The sequence below is a fragment of the Anser cygnoides genome, chromosome 3 (genome assembly GCF_040182565.1).
Source record: "Anser cygnoides isolate HZ-2024a breed goose chromosome 3, Taihu_goose_T2T_genome, whole genome shotgun sequence".
Lineage (NCBI taxonomy): Eukaryota > Metazoa > Chordata > Aves > Anseriformes > Anatidae > Anser > Anser cygnoides.
The window spans coordinates 73,405,825-73,433,629 of record NC_089875.1 but is presented as its reverse complement, the minus strand read 5'-3'; the positions used below and the strand labels follow the sequence as shown (position 1 = coordinate 73,433,629).

At 44.8% G+C, this 27,805-nt stretch overlaps 2 protein-coding genes and 1 long non-coding RNA gene across 12 annotated transcripts; 1 reads left to right on the top strand and 2 right to left on the bottom strand.

Moving 5' to 3' along the window:
* Positions 1-218: 218 nt before the first annotated feature.
* Positions 219-11,593, bottom strand: CD164 (CD164 molecule). The gene is made up of 6 exons (XM_048081092.2): positions 11,370-11,593; positions 9,634-9,723; positions 8,155-8,226; positions 5,603-5,728; positions 4,264-4,341; positions 219-3,290 (listed from the first exon to the last, which is right to left on the bottom strand). The coding sequence occupies exons 1-6, from the start codon at positions 11,473-11,475 to the stop codon at positions 3,130-3,132; spliced, it is 633 nt and encodes a 210-aa protein (XP_047937049.1). The 5' UTR covers positions 11,476-11,593; the 3' UTR covers positions 219-3,129.
* On the top strand, positions 10,142-22,286 carry LOC125185033 (uncharacterized). 7 transcript variants are annotated; one of them, XR_010829788.1, is made up of 9 exons: positions 10,142-10,646; positions 10,741-10,821; positions 10,915-11,132; positions 15,381-15,464; positions 15,597-15,741; positions 19,827-19,958; positions 20,941-21,098; positions 21,379-21,591; positions 21,721-22,286. It is a non-coding gene; the product is annotated as an uncharacterized lncRNA (long non-coding RNA). The 7 variants fall into 7 exon arrangements; XR_010829782.1 differs by having other exon boundaries at positions 10,142-10,821; positions 21,721-22,285; XR_010829786.1 differs by having other exon boundaries at positions 10,142-11,132; positions 15,597-15,745; positions 21,721-22,285.
* PPIL6 (peptidylprolyl isomerase like 6) lies at positions 16,394-27,805 on the bottom strand. Of its 4 annotated transcripts, none has more exons than XM_048081088.2 (8): positions 23,202-27,805; positions 22,851-22,946; positions 22,274-22,462; positions 21,729-21,791; positions 21,437-21,584; positions 20,307-20,363; positions 17,870-18,005; positions 16,394-16,596 (listed from the first exon to the last, which is right to left on the bottom strand). In XM_048081088.2, exons 1-8 carry the CDS (start codon positions 23,289-23,291, stop codon positions 16,485-16,487), a joined length of 891 nt encoding a protein of 296 aa, XP_047937045.2. In that variant the 5' UTR covers positions 23,292-27,805; the 3' UTR covers positions 16,394-16,484. The 4 variants fall into 4 exon arrangements, with proteins under 4 accessions (XP_047937045.2, XP_047937046.2, XP_047937047.2 ...); XM_048081090.2 differs by lacking the exon at positions 16,394-16,596 and adding an exon at positions 19,077-19,211 and having other exon boundaries at positions 17,878-18,005; XM_048081089.2 differs by lacking the exon at positions 22,851-22,946.

Sequence of the window (27,805 nt, the reverse complement as noted above, 5' to 3'; positions counted from 1 at the left end):
AGTTATTTTTTTTGAGACAATTCTAGATTTGAATTCCTACTTTTGTACACACCAAGTACAAAGTTAACAACTTCAGAGAGCTAGATCAACTCTTCAAAGATTTTGTTTTCGCGCTTTCCCCAGTGTTCGACTGCCGTAGAAAACAGTTCTTATCTCCAGAAACTTGGCAGACAGTCCCCTCTGGGATTGCTCACATGAAAGAAAGTTTACAAGTAAAATTCCATTCAACAGATTTTATTTATCAATTTGGTTTTGTGATTACAACTGTTTCAGTTTTCTTCCACTGAAGACAAAATAAACTTTTACAGCAACACTTGCAAAGAACATTCATAAGATAACAGCTTGATATTTGCACAATTGGCTTCAAGAAAAAGCCAGATAACTTGAAAAGTCACTACAGTTCAGTGCCTAAAATTGATTTAGGGGCAAATAAAACTACAGATCTATGAGCTACCTTCCACTTCAAAACACAAGGCCGAGAAAAACTGGAAGTTGTTACTTCGGGTTATTTGCTAGTACATAGCACAGAGTAGCCAATACTGCAACTTCGCAAAGGAGTAATTCGCTTCTACAGTGAGGCAGCCAAGCACAGGGCAGAGATGTACAACCCAGGCCCCCTCCCCACAAAGAGCTGAACAGGAAAGGACCCCAGCCCCAACTCTGGAAGCTGTGGATTACACCTCATCAGCAAGGCTAATGAGCAAGCAATGCGCAACGCAGGCCCTCCAGAACACAACTGAACTGACGCAGTACAAGCTCGAGTTTTTCAGACTGGTATCTGTACGTGTCAGAGATCCTGGGTCTCCTAAAGTCTTGGAAAGTAGCCACTGCTGGCACCAAGAAAAATTTAGTAACTAAGGCAAGGTATCCCTTCTACCCTTTTAAACAAAATTAGAGGCAAAAGATTAAGCAATTTTAAGGCACTTGAAAATTATTTTCGTTTGCTTTATCAGTATGTTTTACAACCTAAATCAGAATCAGCATAGCTCATGAATAAGCATTTTAGCAACATATTACAGAGCAACAACTTTTTTTGGTGGCAACGTCTTCCATGCTATGAAGTGTTCTGTAGCATTTTTCTGCAAGTTTCCAAAAAAATAGCCCTTGGAGGCAAAATATATATATATATATATATATATATAACACACTACGAATACAGTTTGCTTTGCTGAGCTGAGGAGAACTCTGTCACACTTTAGGAGAGTATTTTGCTCACTTCAAAGCACAGAACACAAGCTCATGGATATCTTTTTAAACAAAGAAAGGTAATAAAATAGTTCTGAGATAGGGAAAGGAGAGATTAAGTGATTTCACAATAAGGCCAAGGATAATACCATCTAACCCACACACACTGTTGCTGGAAGCTGGCTGCTCACTTCTGTTTTAATAAACCTGAGCTGATTGTCTTAGGTTTGCTTAGAAAAACCACAAGCTCATGAACTCAAGGATACAGTACTGGTGAATAACCTTTGTATTTTGTAGTAATTTGAGTTTTCTATGCAGCACAACAGAAACAATGCCATTCAAACCAGAACATAAGAAAGCAACACCGTGCACTTACGTGACTTGCAAATGAAGTGCACTTGATTTGCTTCGTGTCTAAGCTACGCTGCCATGACTATTACCTGCATTAATGCTATCCTTTTGTTGCATTTCTGCCAAATTTAAGTCAGATCAGAGCTAGTAAGACAGTACTACAGATGATCCTGAAATTGATGATCAAGCCGTATCATCAAGAGCTACTCTCAAGTGCTACACCCACCATTTCATTTTATCTTTTACTTCAGTTTTTCCTGTGGGGTTATCTTTGAGGGTCTTCAAGTAGGTCTACTTTGGAAATGACGTACCTTTGCTTACACTCAGATCACAGGGGTGATCCAGCCAAGGAGGGGAAAAAAAAAGAAAAGCATTTGGCTGAGTAAGTTTCCTTAACCAGTTTCCTGCAGGGTCTAACAAACCTGATACCAGGAATGAGGCTCATGGAAGATACAGCCCTGACACTACCAGGACTACAGCAATCCTCTGACTACCCTTAACTGCTCCTGCAGCAGACACAGGAAAGTTAAAAAAAAAAAAAAAAAAAACTGAAATCAAGTTGCATTTGAATAAGATAAGTCAGGATTTCCCCAAACACCAGTATTTCAAGTATAAATGTAAATCGTTGCCTGTTCACACAGGGAGTGAACTGTACTTACTCTATCACTTCAGTTTTATGGTCTTTGCATGCCAGAACAAAAAGGTAAACGACTTACAGCTAGTTTCTAGCTGAACATTACTGTACCATACTCCCTTCACCTGCAAACAAGGTCAGCAAGGGACAGTTATTCAAAGCAGAAGATTTTGAAACTGGAATGCTTAAGCCACACATACTCCTTTCTCCTATATAAAGCTAGTACCTAATAAGTTTTATTTATCTTTGATAGGTGGGACGCTTTCACAGCCTACTAATTTTTAGTCTTTTAAGGCACTAATCTTCACTTCCCCTTTACGAGCATTATCCATACATACCCTCTCCACCTGCAACATTAGCTGGAAAGGGCACGGGATTTCTGTTTGGAATGCATTATTTTATCAGGCAACCTTTTTTTCCTGTTTAAAAAAGAAAAAAGGGTTCTTTGATTCCACTATGTCACTATCTACTTCTACAATTTTGTACAGCTTTCTAGCAACACGCTATGTGAGCCACAAGCTAGAATAAATGGTATTTCACTCCCTGAAGTCAGTCACCAATAATTCACATCTTAATAAAACTGAAGGGATACTGTATCAAACGTTGATTAAATCAGCTTTCATAGGAAGTCATGAGATTGTCTACTCAAGACAGTGTTGCCACTGAGTAGGAGACTTTGAACATCTACATTTGGTGTATCAAAAAAAAAAAAGTCCCACATCAGCAGCCATTAAAGAAAAGACAGCCATTAGAACCCATGCAGCATATTGCAAGTAATCCTGTTGGAGAGATTCATGTTACCTCTTGCCAAGTATAATGTTGCAAAAATATTCTTTTGAAGTCTTCTCTTAGAAATTTAAAGGATATTATGAACTGCTGTCTTCCATGAGCAACAGAAAATATTTTGGTTCAGTGAACTACAGGTGTTGGGCTACTAGTCCTTTATAAAGTGACAGGTCCTAAAGTGTGTGGTAGTTTCGGTCTTTTGACCTGCAGAATTTGTACAGAAAGAAAATAACAGCCTGCAGACCCAGAACAAGGACAATTCCACCTATGAAACTGGCAGCATCAAATGTAGACTTGCGTGAAGAAGGTGCAGGAGTCACAGTAGCATTTGTACCTGTCAAAGGACACAAAGCAGTTTGTGAGTGTACAATGCTTACAACTTTACAGGTTCTAGCATTGGCTTGCTCCTATTAAGATTACTCAGACATGACGTTTGAACACCAATAAAAACAAAACGTGAAAGTAAAGGTATGCCAGCAGCTGCATTTAGGCGAGTGATACTGAAATTTTAATTAAGCAATGTTTGTAAAAAGATAGAGATTATTTATAGCCAAACTGCTTTGGACCTCAGTACTGAGCAAGTCCCAGCTGGACATTTGTACTTCAAAAAGCCAAAGTTTTCCTCCTTTCCATAGTATAATATGGATATGGTCAGTCAAAACCTATTTTCCAATTTTTCCTGCTTGCTATTTTTTTTTTGCCTAAATTTGCATTATCTTTCATCTATCATACTTTACTCCAGAAATTATGCTTAAAGAACTCAACTGAAGCCAAAACACGTGAATCTAGAAGTATCAGCCATCTGCTGATGGCTAGTTTTGAAGAGCTTCACCTCATTAGTGCTTTTAATGAAACAGCATGTTCAGGTCTAATGCTGAAATGAAATACTACAACTTACTTATTCCCACCACTGGATGCACGCCCCTATACATACACTTTTTTTTTTTTTTTTTTTTAAAAAAAAGGTATCCCATGCTACAAGTGAGAAATAATACATCTTCCAGAAGTAAGTCCTGCAGCTGAGTTTACTAATGACTTTCAGACATGCTATTAGAAGTGACCAGTTGATTTAGTTTGACCAACACGTTTCTGGCACTTAACGTTTCACCATTTCACCAACATTTTCGCCTTGCTAGTCAGGCTATTACCTTGCTACATACATGCATACACACACACACACACACATATATATATAACCTCAGCAAAATTAAATTTGGTACAACATCAAAAGTGCCTTTCAGGGCAACAGTAAGTAACACCAATTTCTAAGTGTTTTATGCTTCAACTATACTGATAATAGCCATTACCTGGAATACTGGTTGTTGTGACTGGAGTAACGGTGGTTGTAGGCATAGGAGCATGTGTAGTTGCATTGGTGGTGTTAGCTGTTTGAGAGAAGAAAAATTCAGACAGCATGCACATATCATAAGCTTCAAGAGCAAAGTTTGCAAGTATTTAAGTTCTTAAATAAATGATTTGTTTTGTTTCAGCAAGAATAGGTTTTGATCTCAGACTGTACCCAATGCTATTTACATGTTCAGCTGCACGGCATTAAGCCAAGTTTCTAAAACAAGGATTTTTTTCCTTTTTTTTTTTAAACTTACAGCCTGACTATACCATTGTTATCCCAATATTTCAAGGCTCTCCACAAATCAGAGTGGATCTTCACCTAGGCAGAAAACCCTTCTTTCAAACACTAACATAAATGTTATTTCAGTAAGAATCAGGACAGCTGCCTCAAGACAACTGAATCTGCATCAAGGCCAAGGACTTTCACTAAGTGGCCTTTAGAGTCAGTCAGTATTTATTGTACCTAAGTAATTAAATGCACTATCTCTAGGCAGGAGATAAACACAAAACACCAAAAAAACGTTTCCTAAAAACACTAACTGCCAACATCATAATTGGAATATGCAAACGCTTCACCTGTAGCTAAACTGTCTCCTAAAAGCTCTTCACTTAATATGGAAATCTGGCTCTCTGACCTTCCCCATCCCAAGATTAGTATTACTAAAAATTAGTGAGTATTCTACTACGTACCTAGGACAAATGCCAACATTTGTTCATTTACTGATAGCTAATCATCACCGCTCTGTACATTAAGCTGTTATGAGCATAATCAAGTACAGCTCTTGTAACCCCCCAGCTCCTTTAAAGATCAGATACTTTTACAGACAAGATCTTCAGAACCTGACTGTTAAGATGGCAGCGTGTGAAAGAACAGAAGCTTTTGGACTGGGCAACAAAAAGTCAAGCTCGTAAGAACTCATGATTTGTGGAAACGACTAATGTAATTCACACAATTACCACTGAGCCAATTCTTAATTATATTGGAAGGAAAAAATTCTCTGTCATGGTTTATACAATCCACTTCTTCCAAGCCTTGAGACCATTCCTGTATTCCACACTTCAGATGTTAAGCAGTCATGCTACTACAGTGATCTGCAGAAAAAGCCCTTGTCCTCGTTTTCCTTCACTAAGCCCTAGCTTACTGCCATTCGATGTTGAAGAGAGGCCAACGGAAGCAATCCTAGCAAGGTATACCACATTATAATTGCCACTACAGTTTCAAGTTCAAGCAGCAGTTTACTAAGTGATCCTATGCATCCACTCATCACTTCACCGGGTCATACTCCTTCATATTACCTATAGTAGGATGAGCCGTGGTAGCAGAAGTCGTGGTGGTAGCATTGGAAGATGCTGTAGTAGAATTGGAAGGTGGTGTTGTGGTATTGGATGACGGCGTAGTAATGGGAGGAGCAGTTGTAGGAGCTATGAAAGAATAAAAAGTTACATTAAAAACATCAACAACAGTATTTAACAGAAGAACAGTAGCAGGCTGAGTTTTAGGGACTCTGAATTCTTCTGTAGTTCTGGTTTGTAATTTCTAACCAGTTGAACTAACAATCTTTTGAACTAAGCACAAGTTGCATAAATGAATATGTGTAGACTTTGTCACAGGCAGTGCAATCAACCCAGTGTTCAACCTCACAGTGCAAATTAGAATGCAAGATCCCTGTTGACTACAGCAACTGAGGCTCCTCAAAGCAAACAGAAAGTAGAACAGCCCTCCTGGACAACCATAAACTGCGTAGGCTTTACACAACACAAAAGTACGTAATCAGTACTGCTTCCTGACCTCACTGCTCAGAAAAGCAAACCTGACCTACCAAGGTCAACCAGAAAGCAGAGTGGTTAGACAGCTGAAGCCAGGGGGGATGGGAACTAGGACATCCTCAACACTTTGAGAGCCTCTCTTCTGAAGGGTGTAGCTAGTATAGGCGTAAAAAAAAAATAGCAGGAAAACCTGCGAAGCCTTCTACAACTTACTGTATTAACCAAGCTAATCCCACATGGACAGCACTTGATCACACTATGAACACTCACACCTGAGCTTCCTGAGGGAATACTATTATGTCCAGAAGCCTTTAGAGCTCAGAGTCATTTAATATTTTTTGGCATCTTGAAGCAATTTGGCATGGGGGGAAACCAGAGCAGCCTGATTCTAGAGAGACATCAGAATCTACGTCTGGCCTCAAGCCAGTTTAGGTCCACCGTAACATACTTCCATGTCAACCCCCAGAGGTAGCGCTGAGCCATGCCACTGGCTCATTAAGAGCTCCCATCCATCCACGTTAGTGATTGACATCACTAATTTAACTCTTCCATGGCGCCTATTAAAACCGAACCCTTGCTTGTACAACAGGAGGAACCAGCCACAGCTGGGGAGTGGGGAGGAGGCTGGTGACGAGAGCTGGCATCCTCCCTTCCCCAGCCACCCGTCTCAGAGCCGACTGAGCTCCGCTGCCTTACAGCCAAGGACCAGCACCAAGTCACCCAGGTACTCCTGCCCCTCAGCCTCACAGGATGGACAGGTGAGGCACAGGACTACTGCCACCGTACCCATTTACAGCCCCGCTGTCCACTGCTGGCTAACCCACGCACAACACTAGGCCTGCTGTAACCATCCAAGTCAAGCTGTTTGGGATACACCGCCTTCCAGCTGCCGTGGGTAATGCAGAGCTCCTCTGGCATACAGGTCCCTCTGTCCTACTAAGGTTCTCTGCTAAAGGTTACAGCGAAGCTTTATTGAATATGCAGAAGCTGAACACCATCCCAATAGCCTCGCTACAAGTTTAACACGAACAGATGGTAGGAATTCTACTCTTAGGTATAGAACAAAGCATTTTAATACCACGCTACTTTTGGAAAGCACTGAAAAAATATGATGTTGTAATTTTCCACCGATTTTAACTCCTGATTTAGACGCAGTTGGTACTGGTACCATTTTAGAAACAATACAGAAGTTCAAGTCTGGCAGAATTACTTCTGACTGGCCACTACCACCACAAGATAGCCTACAGCAGCATGGGAGCTTCACCTTTGTTGGCGCGAGCCAACATCTTCCAACAGCACTCCTGAACTCATCCACATGAGCATTAAGAACTTTTTCATTTACTGTTCTGCATCTTAAAACCAGAAAAACCGATTTTAAAATCCATTTCTTGCCAGCTTTTGGAAAAAGATTAGGGGGGCTTTCACTAAAGTAATGTTCTAGATTTCATCTGAATTATTCATACAGTGCAAAGCACATTTACGGAACAAGCACAAATTAATGAAAAGCATAAGGTATATATGCAACCAAGCACATGCCCAGCAGGAAAGTTTTACTTTATGCAGTTCTGTGACACAGACCCTGCATTTCAAGGCTGCACAAAGAGCTCTGCAAGTTAACAAAACCGGTAGGTTTCAAAGTTTCCCCCCCCCATTTACTACTTCTCAGGCAAAGCAGAGAATTTAGCACATGAAAATTTTTGTTTAATATGAAACTTACTCTCTTGAGGATAGTGCTAAGCTCCTAAACACCTCTGAGGTGCTTCTAAATAGGATAGGCTGTATCTAATAGGGAATTTCACCCATTTTAATACAAGAAAACAGGGCACTAGGTGAGGAGACACATCTATTAAAATACATCAAGCTTATTGAAACAACAACAGTAGCAGTTACTGAACACGTAATAAAATTGTGTATTTTTATGTCACATCATAGGTTTATGCTGGAAGCAAAGGGCTTATTTACATACTTGTGCAAGCGTACGTAAATTGTAGAAGTCATTAACAAAGGTCACCACATTAAGGAGTTGCAGGTGAGACTGCTTCACTTTAAACAACCTGGAAGCAAAATATCTAAGTACTTACATGAACAATCTTCAGCCGCACATTCGTTATACATTGAGCTATTTACTTCTGCTCTTTTTACACAGGTATAGTCTGTCAGAAAAGGAAAGAACAAGTTCAAAATATTCTTTTTTCTTAAAAAAATACTTTAAAAAAATGCTTTTTTTTCTTAAAAAAAGTTCTGCTACTGTAGATATTTTTAAATGCTAATAAACTGTTCTCAGGATAAACTAAGTGTCTTCTAGCTAGGATAACATTAAAACCACTTCAATATGCAGGACCTCAGTCTTATATTAACAATTAAAAGTTAGAGAAGTTTTAGTATATTCTTTCACTAGTTACTCTATTGCTCAACATTTAAGCACTATACATACTTGGTTAAAGACCATTTTACAGTAACAGCAGAGCTTGACACTCCTTTATAGCCTATAAAGATTAGGCAGTGTTTCTACTATTTGTGACACTTTTCAAGTTAAATATTTTGCGTCTCTACGGAAACAGTATAGAATTCTTACTGTCTTAAATTCTCCATGCAAGCAGAACTTAGTTCCAGCTTTTCAATGGATCCCTGACCTTGTAACTGTTTAAGACATCCGTTTCTTGTTCATTGTCTGCACTTTCCTCGACTCAGATTTCTTCTCTGCCCTCAAAGAAGTTACTTCAAACACCTGAGAGATCTGCCTGCTGGTCAGACAGCGCACCTTCCTGAATGACATTTGTACCGGACAAGTAACATTCCAAATTCTTTTCATCAGTTCTGAACCATCCTCAGCCTTCATACACAGTCTATCCATAAGAACATTATTACAGCCAAGCCGTTCTGTTTTCTTATTCTACCTATATCCACCTCACTTAAAAAGTGTACGCGATCCTCCTGAGGACTACTTCTGTAGCCTTCATATGCCTTTGCCAACAGCAGCTTTATCTCCTCAACAAGAGGTCACCTAGAAGTATTTACATCCACCTCCCCTACAATGTGGAAAACAAAGTTCTGAACGAGGCCAGCTAGTGCTTTGTATTCTTTTTGACTCTACTACGTCCCCTTCAGTGGGTTGCAACTCTTAGTTTTAGGAACACTACTCTTAACTTACTTATGGATTCCTTTCCCTTACTGCATTTCAGTTCAGGCGCAGTGTCTGTGACCAGGTCTATGGCACAGCATCAAAAGGGGCTGCACCGGGATGCACCTGCATGTCACAACCCACTCGTGACCTGACCCCTTAACAATAAGCACAAGTGACCAGTTTGTTCTGCTGACATTCTGGAAAACATTAGCTTATCAGCAGCAGATTCAAATCAGAAACCTTACAAATCTGGGCTTATTCTGAACATTTTCAGTTGTCTCACAGAACTTCAAATTTACTGGATAACAGATACAAATTATGAATTCATCCTCCACTGGGTTATCAAACAGAACAATGTATTTGCTGTAGTGAACATTAATACAGATAAAATATATCTAGTTGGATTAAAGGATTTGCATCATGTAGTCTTCCTTACTTGCATCTGCGCACTTGATCCACTGGCAGCCTGTTTCACGTGTGTCATTGCCGTTACACAAAACACAGGTAGAAAAGTTTCCACAGATGTCTGAAAAGAAGACACAGATACACTGGTTAGGTCAAAATTAGCACTGTAAAGAGAGCAACTTCACCCACAGAAACAATCCTTAGATGGATAATCTCTCATATATGAACCTCCTGGGTTAAGGCACAACCATTCTCACTGAACTAACTGCTCCTAAAAGCTACAATTTGTAAATGCATCTGATGAGACACAAATACGTTTCCCTCCCAACACTACTGATACTCTAAAACCAGACCTCACATATACACTAAGAATATGCCTCAAATAACCTCTAATTATAGTGAGCCTGGACAGACAACAGAAAATATACTGCTCTAATCGAAGCTACCAAAGTAATTCATTGAAACCTCCCATGGTAGAAGCTTGGTTCCTTTTGATTATGTATCTGTTAATACAGCCAGCTATAAAAAAAAAAAAAAAAAGAGAGAATCCTGCAGTAGAAAGCAGCTGATTTAAGGGAAATACAGACACCAGCTTAGAGGACTTCATATGCAAATGCACATAAAGGAAAGCAGAAACAAAGTCAATCTATCCCCAGTTTGATCACAGCAGAAGCCAGCAACCTAACCAGTCCGGCTGCTTTTTTTAATGTCAATCTCAGCCACACATTGTCCTCTCAAAACCACAATGTCAACACATCCAGTGTCTGGATCAAACAAATTCTCCCAATCTACAATTTCGTTGCATTAGTTTTGATTAAGACTTAGTCACACACTCAGCATATTCAGAAAACACACGGCTCTTTACACCACAGCCTCCAACACATTCCACATACATTTCCACCTCCTCCGGCACCGATGGATGACCTCCCGCCTCTCTCTGCTCTGCTCACCAGCGAAGGGAGCTTGGCTATTCGTGGATTTTTGGCAATCGAAACAACCAGATGGTAACCAGAAAGGCATCAACTCTCTACCTTCAGTATCCTGGTGATTTGAATTACGCCTGAATCCTGCTGGACGTTCTGTTGGGTATGGCAGGATCAGGCTAGAAATACCGGTGATATTTCTTTATGTTTCTTAGAAGCAATGAGATGCAGTAAGATCTTTGCCTGTTCGTATCAGTGAGGGAGGCGACTGTCTCAACACGGTTCCCTTCCAAAAGGTGCCACTTAAACCACTCCATTGGGTATATGGCCATTCCTTGCTAAGAGATCCCAGATAAAAGCTTTTTTTTTTTTTTTTTTTTTCTCCCCAGGTAACAGGCACAGACTCACGTCTGACAAACAACCAACGTTCACCTTTGGAAATCCCTCGCTGGTACTCAGACTAAGACCTGGCACAGCCCACCTGCAGAGACAGCAGGCTCATACCCGGCGCCTCGGGACTTTTAGTTTCCCTTCAAACCTCTCCCACACTGCCACGGGGAAGGAGCAGCCTTTCACAACTCCAGGACCGAGAGACTTTCGGCACACGGTAAGCTTTCAGAAACACGCTGCCAGACGGGTCGTTCCCCTCCACCACCACCACCCGCAGGGACCCCCCCGGGGGGCCGGGGCAGCCCTGAGGGGCCCCGCTGGCAGCCGAGCGCCCCACAGCGACGGGCACCGGGCGGGGCGGGGGAGGGGAGGGGAGGGGCTGCCCCGTCAGCAACGGCCGGGAGGGGAGGGGAAGGGGGGGGAAGAGAAGGGGGGGAGGGCGCGAGGCACTCACCAGCGGGCTCCTTGGCCTCACGCGCCCAACGGCTCCGCGCGCCGCCCGCGGCGCAGAGGGCGGCCAGGCAGAGGGCGGCCAGCGGGAGCGCGGCTCCCCGGCCCATGGCGGCGGTGGCGGCGGCGGCGCGGCGCTGGGTGGCGGCTCAAGCCTTGGCGGCGCTTCCCTTCCCTTCCCTTCCTTCCCTTCCCTCCTCCCTTCCCCTCAGCCCGGCCGCGCTCCGCTCCCGCCGCCGCCGCGCACCCTCTGAGCGGCGCCGCCGGGCCCCGCCTCGCCCCGGCCGCGTCACACGAATGGCAGCGCCCCGCCCGCTGTGAGGGGGCGGCCGTTGGAGCCGTGAGGGCGGGTAACGGCTGCTCCCACCGGCGCCGTGCCCCGTCAGCCCCGGCCGCCCGTCCCGGGGCTTCTCCTCTCGGTGCTGAGGAGTTTTCCCCCTCCCGGTGTTATTTTTTCCCCCCTCTCGGTCCTTTCTTTCCCCCTCAGGCAGCGTATGCCCTCTGCAAATAAAAATGTCTGTCAGGCTGCCTCAGCGCCTTGTGCAACGCCGACGCAGGCAAATGTTGGGAAACCGAGGCAAACAGTTGTGGTGTTCCTAACGCAGGAGAGCCCGGCTAGAGCTGCAGAGCAAACCCGGTTGTGGTGCTCATCTGGGAAAGGTGCCGTCGGAGTGAAAGGCGAACAGAAAAGATTAAATCGGGAAAATTCTCCCGTTTCTCTTAAGCATGAGCTGGGCTTGCGCACAGCAGAGGAGGAGACTGCCAAATAAACTTCTAGCTTAATCTTCCATTTTACTCTCTTGCCAGAAGGTGTTGTATTGCCACGAGGCCAATACAGCATCAGGAGCTCTCATACAAGCCACCTGTCGGGATTAGTGGGCAAGGACTGCAGGGTCTGATTTTGGGGTGGTCCTGTGTGGAGCCAGCGGTTGGACTCGATGATCCTCGTGGGTCCCCTCCAACCAGGGACATTCTGTGATTCTGTGACTGCTGATAACATAATTTGGGTGAAGAAGCTCTGTGCCATCATGTATTGGGATGTGTAGGATGGATAGCACTTTGCCTTCCTACAAAGTCTCACAGAGAAAACAGAAGAAAAAAGAAAACAGCAGACAAAATGAATTTTGTGGTATAAAGGGGCACCTCCTAGATGCTGTGGTGAGATGCTCTGACATGTCTTGTTGGCTGTGAATCCCACGGCATTCCAATTCCATTCAGGAAAGTGACAAAGGTAGAGAAGTCACGCCACCTCAGTGACCTTTCGATCTGCACATGCCAGTGTGACACAGTTCGGTTATTCCCTCAGTATTATTAGAGTTGCTGGCTCCTTAATGAGAAGAAATAGTTTCCACATCCATTATTTAAATACCGTGTTTCTGTTACGACTTTGAATCAGCAGCATGTAAAATAAGTTGCGGAGCAGCATAAATAGATATTGCAGCACTGCCGAAACGGCAGCTGAAGCCGGGAGTTCCTGATGGCTCCCGCACATCCCTGCTGGCCGTGCTGCAGGGGTGCCTGTCCTGCTGGGACAAGGACCAAGGATCTGCTGGCATCCTGCCGGCTTTGATTCACTGGGTCAGTCCCTCGTCATTTCACTAGGCATCAGGCGTTATTTGAACTCGGGTTTTCCCTTTTTGCAGCTCTTGGGGGTTATGATATTCAATGTATTTTCAGCAGTGAATAATAGGGTGTTTTGTGTTATGAGGGACTGAGTGGCAGTCCAGCAGATGTCCACAGGGTTAACACAGGTTTAACAGGCGTCTTGCCTGCTGTGACCTGTGTTTCATGAGGACAGCAATCCTTTTTAAACTGCAGATAAATAGGATATATGCTAGATGTGCTTGTTAAAAGATGATTGATAAAAAATAGTGTGAGCATATTTGGAAAACCGGAGAGAAAATGAAGTGAATTAATCCAAACAGACCCAAGACTACCAGCAGGGCAAGAATTACAGCTATAGCTTGTCTCCACAAGTGAGTGAAAATATGTCTGTCCTGTAATCCTGGGGGCTGGTGGGATTCCAAGTGAATGATAAATGTGGTTTGCCTGTTTTTTCTTAAAGTCAGCATCTCGGGACTTTGTTGAGGAATATGGTCAGCAGGATCACGGCAGTCGGGGTTGTTGTTGTTGGATTTAAAATACCAGACTCATCACTGTATTCATTTCTTGTTACGCCGTTATATACTTAGTGGTCAGTAAGGCATTTACCTCTGCTTTGAATGTCAGGACGCAGGCACTGCGTTACTGGAAACGTACGCAAAGCACTTGGCAGAAATGGGTAAAGCCTAAGGGTCTGCAGATGTCCATGTTAGGGAAGCACATTTTAAATGTAGTAAATGCCTGGGAATCGCAGCAGATCGCCCTGCATCTGCTGGTGCTGGGCAAGACAATAATGACGGCTTTGAAGAGGTGCCAGGGGAGCTGACCGCAGTCTGGGATGGTGGCAATGAATAAAACAAAATGTAGCAGATAAACTGAAGGGAACATACGTTTGTTTCAATTTGCAAACATTTCTGTTTGTTTCAAAACTGTTATTTCACCTGTGTGGTTTTTGATGGGGAAAATCCAGCATCCAAATTGGTTTTGGGGTACTTCACACCATTACATATTGGTGCATTGTTGGATTCTGCAAAATGATTTTTTAACCTTTGTAATCTTTCAAAAATACTGCTAGTACTTTGACTCCTGTGCTCAGAGCCTGCTAACCTGAGCTAATCCTTGCGCAGAGAGGCGGGTAGGATTGCAAAACCTTCCGTGAAGGTGCGTCCGGATACAGCCCCATGGCACGTGCTTTGATTGAGGTGGATTGAGGTTATCAAGATGAACAAGAGTCTTCCTTTACTGTTTCACTGTTCATCACCCAGAGCTCCTTAGGCGTATCCTACTTGCAGCAACTGGGGAACCAGGTCAGAAGGACACATTCTTTCTTTTAGGTGAGCTCCTCAGTACTGGATGAAGGATTTTGCCACAATTTTGCTGGCAGAGTGTCCTTCCTGACCAATGCGAATACAATAATTGTGGCTTGCCTGCAGGACCCTTATGCCTGAAATTCAAAACGTATCCTGTATGTCATGCATCCAGCTGCCGTACTTTCTGTCAGGGCTGTGACCTTTGGCACAGGATCAGCTTTCCAATGCCTGACGCGATCAGGTGCTTGTCTGCCCTGAGGGATCCTGAACATTGCCCGTCTGCAGAGCGCGAGCTCCCGTGCCCTGCCTGATGCTCTTAGGTCAGGTTGTTTGGACTCGAAGCACGCGCTGTGATTTCCTTTCAAATAAGAAGTCAAAGAATTGTCCTTTTAAAATTTTCTTCTATAACCTGCAGAATTAAAATTACTTTTCTGACTCTCATCTTCAAATATTTAAATACAGTTTAAAGTCCTTGCAAGAAATATGAGCCACTAACCTGCATCCCAACACTGAGTTTTGAAGCCGTATCTTTTTACAGCATTTTTTCTACTGCTTATGAAATGTAATCTGTCAGGACATATATTGTTTTATGAAGAAAACACAACAGCATATTTTTGCCTTTGGCACAGAACTATGATGTGAAAATAATTATTCTCTAGGCAGTTTAATTGATTTGAAATGTTCCTACAGAAGACTTGGTTCTTGTACAGTAGTCTGTGTATAGATTTCAGAACTCTTTAGAAAATAAAAGGAGAAAATGTGTTGACAGCTCCTTAGCTAGCTGAAGACATATAAATATATTTTAGGTTAAAGAATATTTTTGTTTTGTACCATAAATAAAGAAAAATCTGAATTCCCTTGCTAAAATTAAGATGTTTGTTATACTCCCTCAGAACATGTGGGATCGCTCTAGGTCTACGCCCTCTTAATGAATTAAGTTAAACTCTTGGTAAGCGATTTGTTAAATTCATCCCCATTTAGCAAAGAAACTTTGGCACGTTGCTATTCCTGAAATCCACAGGCTTAAGCTCAGACAAAACTGGGCCTCTCCTAATGCTTTGCTAATTCCGCCTTTCCCATCTTACCCTGGCCCTGTTTTGCAGGTTTGAGTGGCTCACACAGAAAGCTCAGCCCAGGAGCAAAGGTCACTCCCCTGGTACAGCCTCTTCGTGCTGCTGGAAATAAAGGTGAGAGAACGGTAAGCTGACAGTGTCCGTGTGTCCCTGACACAGCTCGCAGCATTGCGTCTGCACCGCAGCCTTTATGACTGCTCCTTTCTTTGCATTTCTCAGGCACTTCCTTGTGGCCTCTCTTTCCAGGCTGCGTTTTCATTTTCTTCTTTTGGTGCTTCTCTGCCATCCTCTGCTGGAACCATCAGCGCCCAGGCTCTGCACCGTACACCAGAGACATCTTCCATGTATGCAGTCACCAACACCAGCAGTCATGTATTAGATCTTTGCATCCGTAGGTAACCTTAACATTTCTTGTTGTGTGCTAACTTTATAAACAAGATTTTTCTCTGTTTTACTGGCAATAATAACTTTAAAACATTTTTGTTATTTGAGACCGTCTGTCAAAAACAATTACTTCAATCATAAGCTTATTTTAACATTTCTGGTTTTAGCCTGATGCAGCTCAACCTGATTTCAAGGGTTATTTCAAGGGATTTTAGTTAAGAGCAGTCAGTGAAGGATCAAATATACGGTATTCAGAGAGGCCTCAGTCCTGCAGACTTTTTTTTCTGCTTTCCTCTAAGAGATGTGAGTTACCACGTACGGGCTGCACCTGGTGTCAGAGCTGTGCTGGGCATTGGTGCCCCGAGGTGCGCTCTCTGCTGTGCGTGGAGGTTGCAGTGGAGGCAGAAGTTAGCCAAGACCGGTCAACTTTATCTGTCTGGGTGCGTACCCATTTGTCTACCTGTATTTTAGCCACATGTGCATCTTACCATGTCTGCCTGTCACTGTATCATCACATTTTTACACCATTATTCATAAACTGCGGACTGGCACTGGAATATGTTCACAAGTCTTTCCCTACACTTGTGTAAAAGCGCTTTTAACAGCCTATAAACACTTTTTAAAGTAAGTCGAAATAACAATCCCAAAACATTCTCATGTACAAAGAAGTGGTTTTATTCTTATCTTAACTGAAAGCCTGAGCAGAAAACAGTGCTCTATCTTACTGCATGCAGGAAATCCAACTGTCGATCACGGCTGGAAGGTCCCACAGTCCAAAATTTTGCAGTCCACTGTAGGCCTTTCATTATACGTCGGTACAGCTTCCAGTCGCTGGAGAACCTCCGTGCCCTCAATCACTTGCCTGTGGTAGGGAAAAAGAGCAGCTCTGAGCTGCGGTCACTGCCCGAGCGGCATCCTCTCTGCAACTGCTGCGGGGCCGTGACAGAACCAAGCAGGCTCTGCTTTTTCTTTGCCATGGGGTAACAAATACCATTGGTTCTTGCTTAAATGGTTGCCAATTGGTGTTGCAGGAGATAAGAAAATACTATGAGTTTGCACAGTTACATTTATTTCAAGAAATAAGCCTGGTACCCAGCTGCAAATTACTTTTGAGAAGAAAGAAGTAAAAAAAAAAATGTGCTAAATGTTGGAAGTGACAGTTATTGGAAGAGTCTCCAGGACAAATACCTTTCATTTCCTCCCGTCGCAGTGCCAACCTGCACCCTGTGTTTTGCAACCTTTGCAGTTTTCAAGATCTTTTCAGAAAGTCTTAGATAAGCAAAAGAACAAATTATCCAGACTTTTCCTCTGTTTTCAAAGTGAGATGGCCAGAGGAGAAAATGTTTTCCAGTTTACATATACGTTAATTAAGAGCTTGTCCTGTAGAGATTAGCCTTGTAACAGGGGTCAGTTATGCTCAAGGATCCTGCACCTTCCAGATTACACAGAGCTGGTGGCAAGGCAGGAACTCGAGGTAAACACCATGGATTAGAAATCTGTCCAGCCAGCCATCCCACTTGGTTTGTTCTCTGTAGGTCAGGCAGTCATGCTTTTCACATCCTCCCAAAATGCTATCCATAATGCAACTACATGGAAACCGCACTGTAGATTTCTCTCTCTCTGGCAATACATGCATATTTTACGCTCCTATGCCTAGCAAGCTGCTCAGAGTAATTATCTTCCTTATTACATTTTGGAAATTGTAAAAATCCCACCAGGGCCAGCCCTGTGCATTAACCTACTGAAACAAGCATTTGCTCAAACAATTTCTCTCAGCTCCTGCGGGCAGAGCAGAGGCTGGAGGCTTTGCTCAACAACTCTGTGCCCGTCAGGGCACACCTTCAGCTGACACCAAGCTATGCAGGCACCGATTTGTAGCCTTCGTCCTTGAGAGCCCCCAGCAGCTGCCTTAGCTTTGCCATTGGGTTTTCCAGCTTGGTCAAGCCAGCCCAGGCCAGAGACATGGAGGGAGGGGGGTACCTCAAATCTGACGTATCCATCCTCCCCCTGGCCAGAGACATCCGTGTTGCAGCTGCCGTAGGGACTTAGTGGACCTCCCTCCTGGGCAGCAATGTCCTGCAGAGCTAGGGCAACCTCCTGCACGCTGCAGCAGATGCAGACTCGTGCTTACATACCCAAAGGCCACGCACTTTTTGTCCAGGTAGGGAGCTGGCTGGAGGGTGATGTAGAACTGGGAGCCATTGCTGTGGCGGCCCTTGTTGGCCATCCCGAGGACTCCTCTTCCCTTGTGACGGATGGAGAAGTTTTCATCTGGGAAAAGAGTTCAGGGATAAGAGGCAGCACTTGTGCTGCTTCCTTCCTCTGCTGCGCTTCACTTCCAGCTCCCATAACCTCCCGCTCCCGTAACCTCCCACATCCTTCTTCCCCATTCACGCTTTTCCTTCTCCTTTTTCCCCAAAGGTCCCCCTCGTCAAGTCTCATGTGAATAAAGTCTGGTGTGAATCAATGTCCTTCCTAGAAAAAGCTTCCTGCTAATACTCAGTTTTCAAGCCAGTAAAGAAGCCAATGAAAAATACTCCTGGAAAAGCACTTTGGGTATTTCTGAATATTGGAAAAAGCACAGCGATGCCTCCGTCTCCCTGTTGTTGGTCTGTAACATCTCTGGCTGGAGGAGCTCAGGGCACCAAGCACTGTGCTTCCCTGGGGCTGCTTCAGATTATTCCCGCTGTCTGTGTGAGGAAGCTGCCAGGCAGAGGAGCAGCAGGGCAGGATCTCCACCTGCACCCCACCTGTCGTTCATCTGCATTAAGCACATCACCACCTGGACCACAGCATGAAATCGTGGAGGATCTGGGGGAGCGTGGCTGGGGGCTCTGAGGGTGGCTTGAGCATCTGTGCCAGGAGGAGCCCGGCTGGGGAGGGATGTGCAGAAATAACTCAGGAGGGACAGCTGGGGATGGAGAGGTGACAGCGTAAGCAGAAGCCATGCTTGTGTCTGGGGGATGGTGGCGAGGACTGGATGCTTCTTCCATGGACAGGAGCCCGGCGAGGAGGTGGGGAGCTTGGGAGCACTGATCCTGACCTCCTCCACTGCTCATCTCCTGCCTGGTCATTCCGAGTAGTCCAGGGCCCCATAAAACACTCAACAAGCTTGAAACTGTAAAAATGTTTAGATTTTAAAATTGATTTTTTTGATCATTTTTACTCTGTTTGAGTGCCCTTCTCAGAAGCTGATTCACAAAAATGGTAATTAAATGTTAACTGCAGAGTTACTCCCTGAATGCTGACTCGTGGTTCGCAGAATGACTTCAGCAGTCTAATTTTGGAGCGGGATGCTCTGCGCTACATGATGCTTCGATCCAAATGATTCTCTGTAATTACCTCAGTGCTTTGAGCTCATTACGGTAAAACGTAGCCGCGTCCCTTTAATTTCAGCAAGCGTTGCAGTGAATGGAGGTGTGCCAAGTGCCCGGTTCCACAGAACAGAGTTTCGCCATCTGACAAAGGCATCTGTCACTGTTTGCAGATATCGAAGATATTTGTCCTCTGTCCTCTGTGTAAATAGGGTGGCTGAAAGTACTTGGAAAGCAATCTAAGCCTTAAAATAGACGGGTGTACCCGAGTGAACACCTTGCTGGAGGATGAAAAGCAATGGGCAACTTTTAAATGTTAAGGAGAAGGAGCAGGGCTCTGGGCAGTGGTGGTCAAACCCGCCAGGCTTCCCACTTGCAGCCTGCTTTGGCTCGATCCATGGCCTCGTGGTGAAAGTGGGCTCTTCATTGCCTTTGAAAATAAAGTTTTCAGCTACTCTTGGCACTTCTGATCTCACTGTTGGCTGCTGCCCAGCCTGCTCGAATATAACATTGGTTTTGTCATTGGCAGAAAGCAAGCTTTTACATAAGAGAACATAAATCATTTTCAGAAGCGCTTTAACTACCCTAAAACATCTTTACGGGTAGCATTTAATCCAAATGGAGCATCCCAAACGCCTATGTCAATTATATGGGTGGTTTTTCTTAAATACTGCACATCATAATGTTCTTTTTTCTTTACATCTTATTACTTTCTATCAGCATGGGGGGACATTTATTGTTAAACTCGCTCATGCCTGTCATTTCTCGACTTTCACAGCTTTATGGACCTTCTTCACGTAGTCGGATTCAGAAGTAACTCTGCGTCCAACCACAGTCACAGAACTGACAGCAGTGCTGCCTGCGGTGTGCCCAAGCCTTGAAAGCTGCCTGAGGCCCAGGAAATCTGGAGGTAAAGTCAGCTCACTTCCATTACTTTAAACACATGTGAACAAGTGGTATCAGCAGCCTGGAGATCTGCAGCTAACCCACATCTACACATCTAATGTCCTTCCACAAGGGTCAGTATTCATGGTTTGAAGTGGGCAGGCGGGTGAACCTGAGCCCTAATTTTGTCAGGGAAAGGGGACAGGTGGAGCTGAGCACCCAGCATCAGAGGAGGGGGCCAAGACTTCAAGTCAGCGCCTAAAACAAACTCTCACTGAAAAAAAAAATCAAATTATTTCCTCCAGGGAAATAAAACAATGTGATTTTTGCTTAAATTTGCCATTTGCACAGTCAGGTAATTAAGGAAACATACCTTCAAAGGTGGGACCATAGATTGACTCTCCTCCATCTCCTTTCCCAGTGACTATGTCTGTAGGGCAGACAAAAGTAGCAGTCAGAGGCCACGTGTATCACAGGCAGGATTCGGGGTTGTCTGAGCAGCTCCAGCAGAGCTCGGAGACATGGGTTCCGTATCTGCCGGGGAAACAACTGCACAGACCTTTCTCTTTTAGTACCGACATTTTAACAGACTTTTGGGAAGAACTTTACATGAGTCACTGCATCAGCTGAGGATGGGACAGGCTGGGAGAAGGGCGTCTCTCAGAGAGAATGGGGTTAGAACAAAAAAGGAGGAAAAGGCATCTGTGATGCTACGGCAGGTTAAGGCTGCTAACTTGCTTGAGAAAGAAGGTATGGTAAAAGAGAAATTCCCATTGGAACAGATTTCTGATGGGTGCAACAGCAATCTTAGGTTGTTTTTGTGGAGTACATAGATACCTGCTTAGATGCTTGTGGAACGTACAAAGTGCATCTTCAAAGTATAAACTTAAAATGGATTTGAGCACTCGTGTTTAGAGTAAGCAAGGCAAACACAGGAAAGAAATACAGGTAGGTAAGGGAGATGAAAGACCAAAGGGGAGTAACGAAGGCAACATCTCCTGATACAGCTCACTATCTGATCCTCCCTTGGGGTGTTGGACAAGCTGAGTGATGAGATGTTCGTGGTGCCTTTCTTCTCAGCACACACTGCCAGACTCCAGGCTCTGGAGCTTGAGAAGCTCACCAACACGTCTGGCACGGCTCTGAGCCTTGGCTAAATGCCTCCGTAAGTTAATCTCTCCATAAAACAAGTAACATGTTTTCCTGTGTATATTCTTTGTGTTTTAATGTTTCGATTAGTTTCCTAAGTACTTAACCAAAGATATTTTGAAAAAGTCTTGGATAATTAAAAGAACAAATTATCTACGCTTTTTATCTATTTAGAAAGTGAGATGGCTAAAAAAGATGCTTTCCATTTTTCCTGTGTATTGATTAAGAGCTTGTCCTGCAGAGATTGGCTTTTCCATTGTGTTTGGTTATGTCTTCTTGGGCTGTAACCCATGCAGATCATCCCATCCCACTTCTGCTGTGACCCAGATTTATTCAGGCTGTTTGGAAGCGCACCTCCTCCTTGGATCCACCCATTTTTTACCAGCCGATGAAAACAGGAATTTTTGTAAGTCAGCTCTCGACCACTGCAAGGAGACTTCACTCCTCCAACACACAGAGCACGGAAATTCTCACAGGTTTTGGGGCACGCATCAGAAAAGAGCTGCAAAGTGAGTGTGAAAAGAGAAATATGAAATTCATAACTGACATCAACTGGTCAGATTTTGTTCCCGCCCCCTTTGACAAGTGAAACCACAACATTTGGTATCTTTGCTCTTTGCTTTTGTTGTTCTTCACAGCAACATACCTCAAACAGAAGTGTCCCGACGGGCTGCTCATCAATGGCTATGTCCAGGTACACAAACATGTGCTGTTTGGATGCGAAAAACAAATCCAGTGAGATGAAGGCCAGCTTTCAGTGCAGCCCTCACTTTCTAACACAGCTCAGCGCCCAGCAGCCCAGTGCGAGCCATCTCAGCAGATGTCTGCGGGATTGCTGGTACAGAACAGTATTTCTATTGCTTTGTTTAAACAATCAAAAAAGTAGAGGACGTTTCACTCTATTCTGGGCAGAAATAACCCTAGCAGTGTGCTAAAGCGAACTCCTGGGCAGGGCCCGCTTCTTCGCCTTGCACTTGTCCACACGCCTGTCGCAGCCTGTACGGTAAGGGCAGGACAAATGAATCAGCAGGAATGCCCGTCCCCTCACCCCACCAAAAGGCACGTTTCTTGCTCTGTGCCCTCTGTTCTCAAGTCTGCGTGGAATCAGTGCGGCATCCTCTGCGTTTTGTCTGATAACAAGTACAGCTGGCTGCACACCTCGCGCTCTTCTTGTAAAACCGCGTTACTTGCCTGGCTGTTCTTCAGGCGCTTGGTGTAGAAATCCTCAGAGATGGCCTGATAAAGCGCCTCGGGCTTAAAATCGCGGTAGTCCCACTGGCGGAGGGCCCACCTGAGCAGCTCCTTCTCGTCCCCCAGCAGCCGCCCGTCAACGAAGCACATCACGCGGGAGGCGTACGCCCACACCTCACCTCGCAGTTCCTGCGTTGCAGAGGGGTTAAAGCCTCAAGGAATTATTTCCACATTGAGTGAAGGAGCAACAGGTAACACCACACCACTGCATGGGTGGCCTGTGCTATTTTTTATGCTTTATCTTTTTTTAAAACCACAAATCTGGCCAACTCAAAGTCGGTGAGGTGCGCTGATGTTGCACACAGCTCAGGGTCTGCTGCCTGCGTGCTCCTCTGCCCTTGTCCCCCAGGGATTTCCCCAGAGCCACCCAGCACCTTCTGAGCAGCACTCACAGACATAGCCAAACCTTGAGGGCCCTGCTTATCTTACCGGCCAGAAGTTGTCAAACAAGTGGCCCACGAGCCAAGACCTACTCTCAATTATAGAGATGCAGGTATCTGTTAGTAATGAGAGTTACCTTCTTCTTCTCCTGTAAATATTCATGCCATGCAAATTCTAATAAAGGACATATTACAGGATCCGCAAACTTGCTTGGAAACTTCAGCTTCAGCGCCTAGATTTTCCAGATAAGGGAAAAAAAAAATACTTACGAGCAGTTTAATACCCCTCCGCCCTGTCCTGTCCCAGCTAGTACTTCCCTAATCACCTGCAGCCTCCGCCACGTGTTAATCCAGTTACCACACCGCTCCCCTCCTGCCTTTGGCACCTGCAGAGGCAGGCACCCGGCACCTGCCGTAGCGCGCACATCGCTCTGAACGCCTGCTCGCGGATGTTGTGGGGTTTATTTCTATCACTCCCCGCTGCTCACCTCAGCTGCGCACTTGGCCACGTGGAAAGCCGGGTCCCGGAGCAGCCCCGTCACCGCCACCGCCACCACCGGCAGCCGCCCGCGGTCCATGGCGCCCCTTCGTCAACAGAGCCCGGTGCCACGGCAACCCGGCCACGCGCCTCCTGCAGCGGGTACGGCTTGTCTGGAGCACGCGTGCATCGCACGTAACCATACAGAAAGTTGAGGAGTTCTCCGACTTCTCTTTTCACCGGGGAGGAAGGGAAAGCAGACTGCATGCAGCGCGTGTGGCAGAGCCGGGAGCTGGATCATTTTAAAAGAAATACCCCAGGGGCGAGGAGCCTTTTTCTGATGGCCGCTGGGAGCAGGTGCCCAGCAAAAAGTGCAAGAGGAAGCAAACATGGCAGTGGTGCTTCCCCACTACCCTCCCAGCCTGCGGTCAGCTGCTGCTCACGGCTTTTGTGGTACCTCAGTGTTCAATTCCTTTTGGTGCATCTTTTTTATGTGAATTTGTTTGCTTTTTGGCCGAGTGCAGAAATCTGGCATCCGCAAATTCCCATGACAGTGAGATTTACAGCTCAAGAACACCCTGGGTAAAGGAAGCTCCCCCCAGCTCTTTGCGTGATGCACGCTGTGGTGACATGACGGGACGTTGTTCCCTGTGGTGAATGCAGCCCAGCACGGTGACAAAGCAGTTCTGGAGGGGTCGCAGCTATCACAGCAAAGCTTTCTGCCACCCCAGCGGATTTGCTCACTTTCTGCTACAAAAGCGGCTTTGTGGGATGGCTGCGGGTTCAGCGAGGGTCGCAGCCAGCTCACCTGTGTCAGATCACTTCGCTTACAGTCTCTGAGCAATGTGGATATTAGCGGGCACTCTTATTAGACAGGACAAAACTTGATGCTGTGTAAGGTCAGAGATTCACGGCATTGCAGAACAACAGAACAGCCTGCACGTCCCCAGAGGAAATTCATCCTCAGCATGTCAAAATGACTACCGATAAGACAGCTGTAATTTTCGTGCAGAAAAAAACACCGTGACAGAACAAACCTATGTTAAACACAACAAAGAATTATATTCGTTTCTTGTCTTAGTAACAATGCACGTTTGTATTTACTTTTTTTTTGGAATTGTATATCCCAGTGGCTTCATGAAGTGCTACACTTGTACATAACCCCAGGGGCAGAACCACAAAAGCCTGGAGCCTCGCAGCTGGGTAGTTCTGAACCACTCGGGGAGCTTCCCAGAAGTTAAGCCTGTTTGCAAACTGGGGCCCATTCTTACAGAGAGAGTTATTGCACACCTTTTTCTTTTCTTTTCACGTTTTTTTTTTCTTAATTTTCATTTAGGTATGACAAACACATATTCTTCAATGCACTTGAAGCTTCATCACAAGTCATTTTTGCTGTGCTCACTACTTTTACTGCGTGATGTAGTTTAGCACAGAGATAATGCTGTGGGAAATAAATCATGTCTCCACTAGAAAAAAAAAAAGCACTTTTGACATATTAAAATCCCATCAGAGACGAGGCAGTTTTAATTTGTGTACACACAAGGGGTGGCAGAGAACAAGCCTAGGCGTGACTCTGGCTAACCACAACCAGCCGGCACATTAAACTCCAGCTACTTTTTCAACACTGTGGCTGAACGAAGGTCAGGAAAGCCCTTTTCCTCCTCTCCAGGCTGCCACAGGCTCTGCAGCTTGTGACAAGCAGAGCCTAATTTTAGTAGCATGACCATATGGCTTCTGCTCCGGCCAGAAAATTATATAGCAGCCTTATAGAAATTCATTTTTCTTAAATAAATATATATATATATATACACATACACACACACATATAGCTTGTTCTTTTTCACTGATAATTTCTAGGTGTGCAAATTCTTACTGCCGTTGTGGGCAAGAAGGAATTAACTACAAACCTGCTGCTAATAGTCAGCTATAGCCAATGAAAACCAATAGCCAAAGAAAAAAATGCAGCACGAAAAAAAACAAACCAGCAGTTAACCACAGCAGCACAATATTTTTAGCTGTGCAGGACCGTTTTCTGAAAATTTATGTTGGGCTTTTTTAAAAGAGAGAACCGGCCAAGAGTCACAGATTACTTGCTGTCTCTATCCATTCCTTATTTTATTTCTCCCCTTCCTTTCATATCCCTTTGTACTTCAGGTACACAAAAATCTACTGAGCAGGTTGCCAATTACCGAAATCATTAATTATCAAAATGCTAAGCTGGATGCCTGTTTTTCTTTTCAGCCTTTCTGTTACCCACATATGACAATCTGAAACTGTTTTGCAGGCTTAGTCACAGTACTTAAAAGGGTGTAGATGGTTTGCGGGTGCTAAGAGTTTGCTGGAGGTGTGCTCGCCCAGCTCAGTGCAGGCCGACGTACAGCACTGCCATCATTTCTGAGAGAGGATTACAGTGAAGGAAAGCATGGCAAGCACAAGCAGTTGTACAGTATGTTTAAAAGATGATACTGAAGCCCTTTCAAAAGGCTTGCAGCTGATGTTCTTGGAAACATGAAGTGCTTTGAAACATGTACACGTGCCCTGACACATGAGCCCCAAGAGTTTTCCTTCTGCGTGATGCTCGGAGGGTTTGCCCTCACCAAACCTCTCCACCTGCTGCCCCTGCTGCCATTTCAGTTCCTTTCAGTCCAAGATAGCAGCCAAGAGAGGCCGAGAAAGAGAACAGAAAGTCAGGCTGGATTAATGTAAATTGGGGCAGCCCAATGCCTACAGCACCGCCCAGCAGGAAGAATAATGGTGCGCTTGTTAAAGATGCAAACGCCAAAGAACTTCACAGCAAATACCCGGAGAGGAAACGCTGTCCAGCTCATCTGCTGAAGGTGCCGAACCACAACAGACAGGAGACAGGGCTGTGGTGGCTGTCAGGAGGGGCAACACTGCTGCTGCGTGCCGGCTCCTTTCTGATAGATCTCTGTGCAGGGACAATGCAGCTGTTGGTCACCCAGCGGTCAAAGCAAACAGGTGGGAGGCTTCAAAAGTCTTCCTACTGCGAGAGAATGACGGACAGATTCGGCTGAGGAAACAAGGAAGACCTCTAAGGAAGCTTAGTCTTCCAGGTGGAAGGCAGGAGCTGACATAATCAAAAAATTTAAAGCAAACCCAAGGGGGAAATGTGATTTTGAAGATGACGATATACTCACTAATGGGCTGTCCACAGACTGAATTTCTCCAACAACTGACTGCTGCAGGAATGACCCCTGAACACTTCTGAGATCTGGTCCCCTTCGGGAACGCAAAGACACCAGGCTACAACTATGGATGTTAGAAAAACCTGCAGGACACACCAGGGCGTTCCTAACTAAAGCAAAACTCTGCATCCAGCTATTCCAAAGATACTTTCCATTAGGTAGTATTAAAATATTAGCCAGAAAATAGCAGTAAGCATACTACAGTGAGACGCTGGATCACCTAGAATATGCTTGGATGTTTTTTTCCATGGGGAAGAACTGCTTGGGCCAGAGATGAACGGTGGTCCAGCTGTTGTCCAAAACCATTCGTTATTCACCATCTTTATGGAAGATCTGAAAAGGGATGAAGCATACAGGTCTCTGGTAGCTCGCAGAACTGCAGGTCTGTGAGCAGCAGCCTCTTTAATCCTCTGAAGGAGGCACTTCCCCACTCAGTCTGCCTCTCGCGGGGAGACAGAAAGCACTCACTGGGGCATCAGGTAAGGGATTAGGAACTAATCCCATACTAGCCTTCATTGAAGGTGAAGTGGGGAAAGATTTAAACAAACGAACAAGAACCAACACACAACAAAACAACAGCAGCAGCACAATAGGCTAGATCCTAGCAAACACCAGCCATGGCCTGACCGTGATGCCTAACTAGTTCAGAGCGTGAAACAAACATTTTACTAATGGATGCGAGCCGATCTCTTCCCTGAACAACTGGCAAGGTTGATGCCAGGCTCAGCATCCCCAGCTTTAATGGAATAAACATTCAGGTTGCAGGAGTGCGTGAGGAGGTAATCATCGCCTCTTGCCCTGAGACACCAAGAGGCAGTTGCTGTAAAACCCCTGGTGGCGCCTCTGAGCACAGCAGAGAGCATAAAACAAGTGTAAAAAATACGTCTGATCCACAGCGACAGCGTCCCGGCTTCTAGACGCAGAACTGCATATGCTGTAAACTTCAGATTGCTGAGGTCGAATGTTATTTACAGCTAAACCACGGGCATCATTGGCAAGCAGCGTAAGCACACACACAATAGCCAAGTACCTACTTCAACACAACGTGTTTGCTCTACCCCATAGGAGTTTGTTTAAATTTTCACTTGGCGAATCAGCCAAAATCTTCAGGAAAAAAAAGCTGGTATTTCATTAACTTGCATTTGGAAGAATAGTAAAATTATTTTAGGGGTCACACACACTGAGTAATTTACAAATAGAGTGGCATAAACATACAACTGCGTTAATCACTCACAAAAACGGATCTTTCAATAGTCTACTTATTTTCCTACTTTCACGTCCAAAATCCTAATCTCATTTTAACACAGTAAGCAATGAGATGAATTTGCTAAGGTTATCTTGCGTGAGGAAGTGAGAAGCTAATGTGCTTATTGGCTAGGGAGGAAAGGTATTTAGAGAGCTGCTTCGA

Bases quoted from the DNA above. Each gene is read 5' to 3' on its own strand.
- CD164 (XM_048081092.2), bottom strand. From the start codon at position 11,475: ATGGGCCGGGGAGCCGCGCTCCCGCTGGCCGCCCTCTGCCTGGCCGCC. The intron at 8,227-9,633 runs GTAAGGAAGACT...CTTTTCTGACAG, and splicing joins GATCAAGTGCGCAGATGCAA to ACTATACCTGTGTAAAAAGA. The intron at 5,729-8,154 runs GTAAGTACTTAG...ATTCTTTCATAG, and splicing joins TGCGGCTGAAGATTGTTCAT to CTCCTACAACTGCTCCTCCC.
- PPIL6 (XM_048081088.2), bottom strand. From the start codon at position 23,291: ATGGACCGCGGGCGGCTGCCGGTGGTGGCGGTGGCGGTGACGGGGCTG. The intron at 18,006-20,306 runs GTATGTTTCCTT...CTCTTTTCCCAG, and splicing joins CTATGGTCCCACCTTTGAAG to ATGAAAACTTCTCCATCCGT. The intron at 16,597-17,869 runs GTATGTAAGCAC...TCCCTACCACAG, and splicing joins AAAAAGTGCGTGGCCTTTGG to GCAAGTGATTGAGGGCACGG.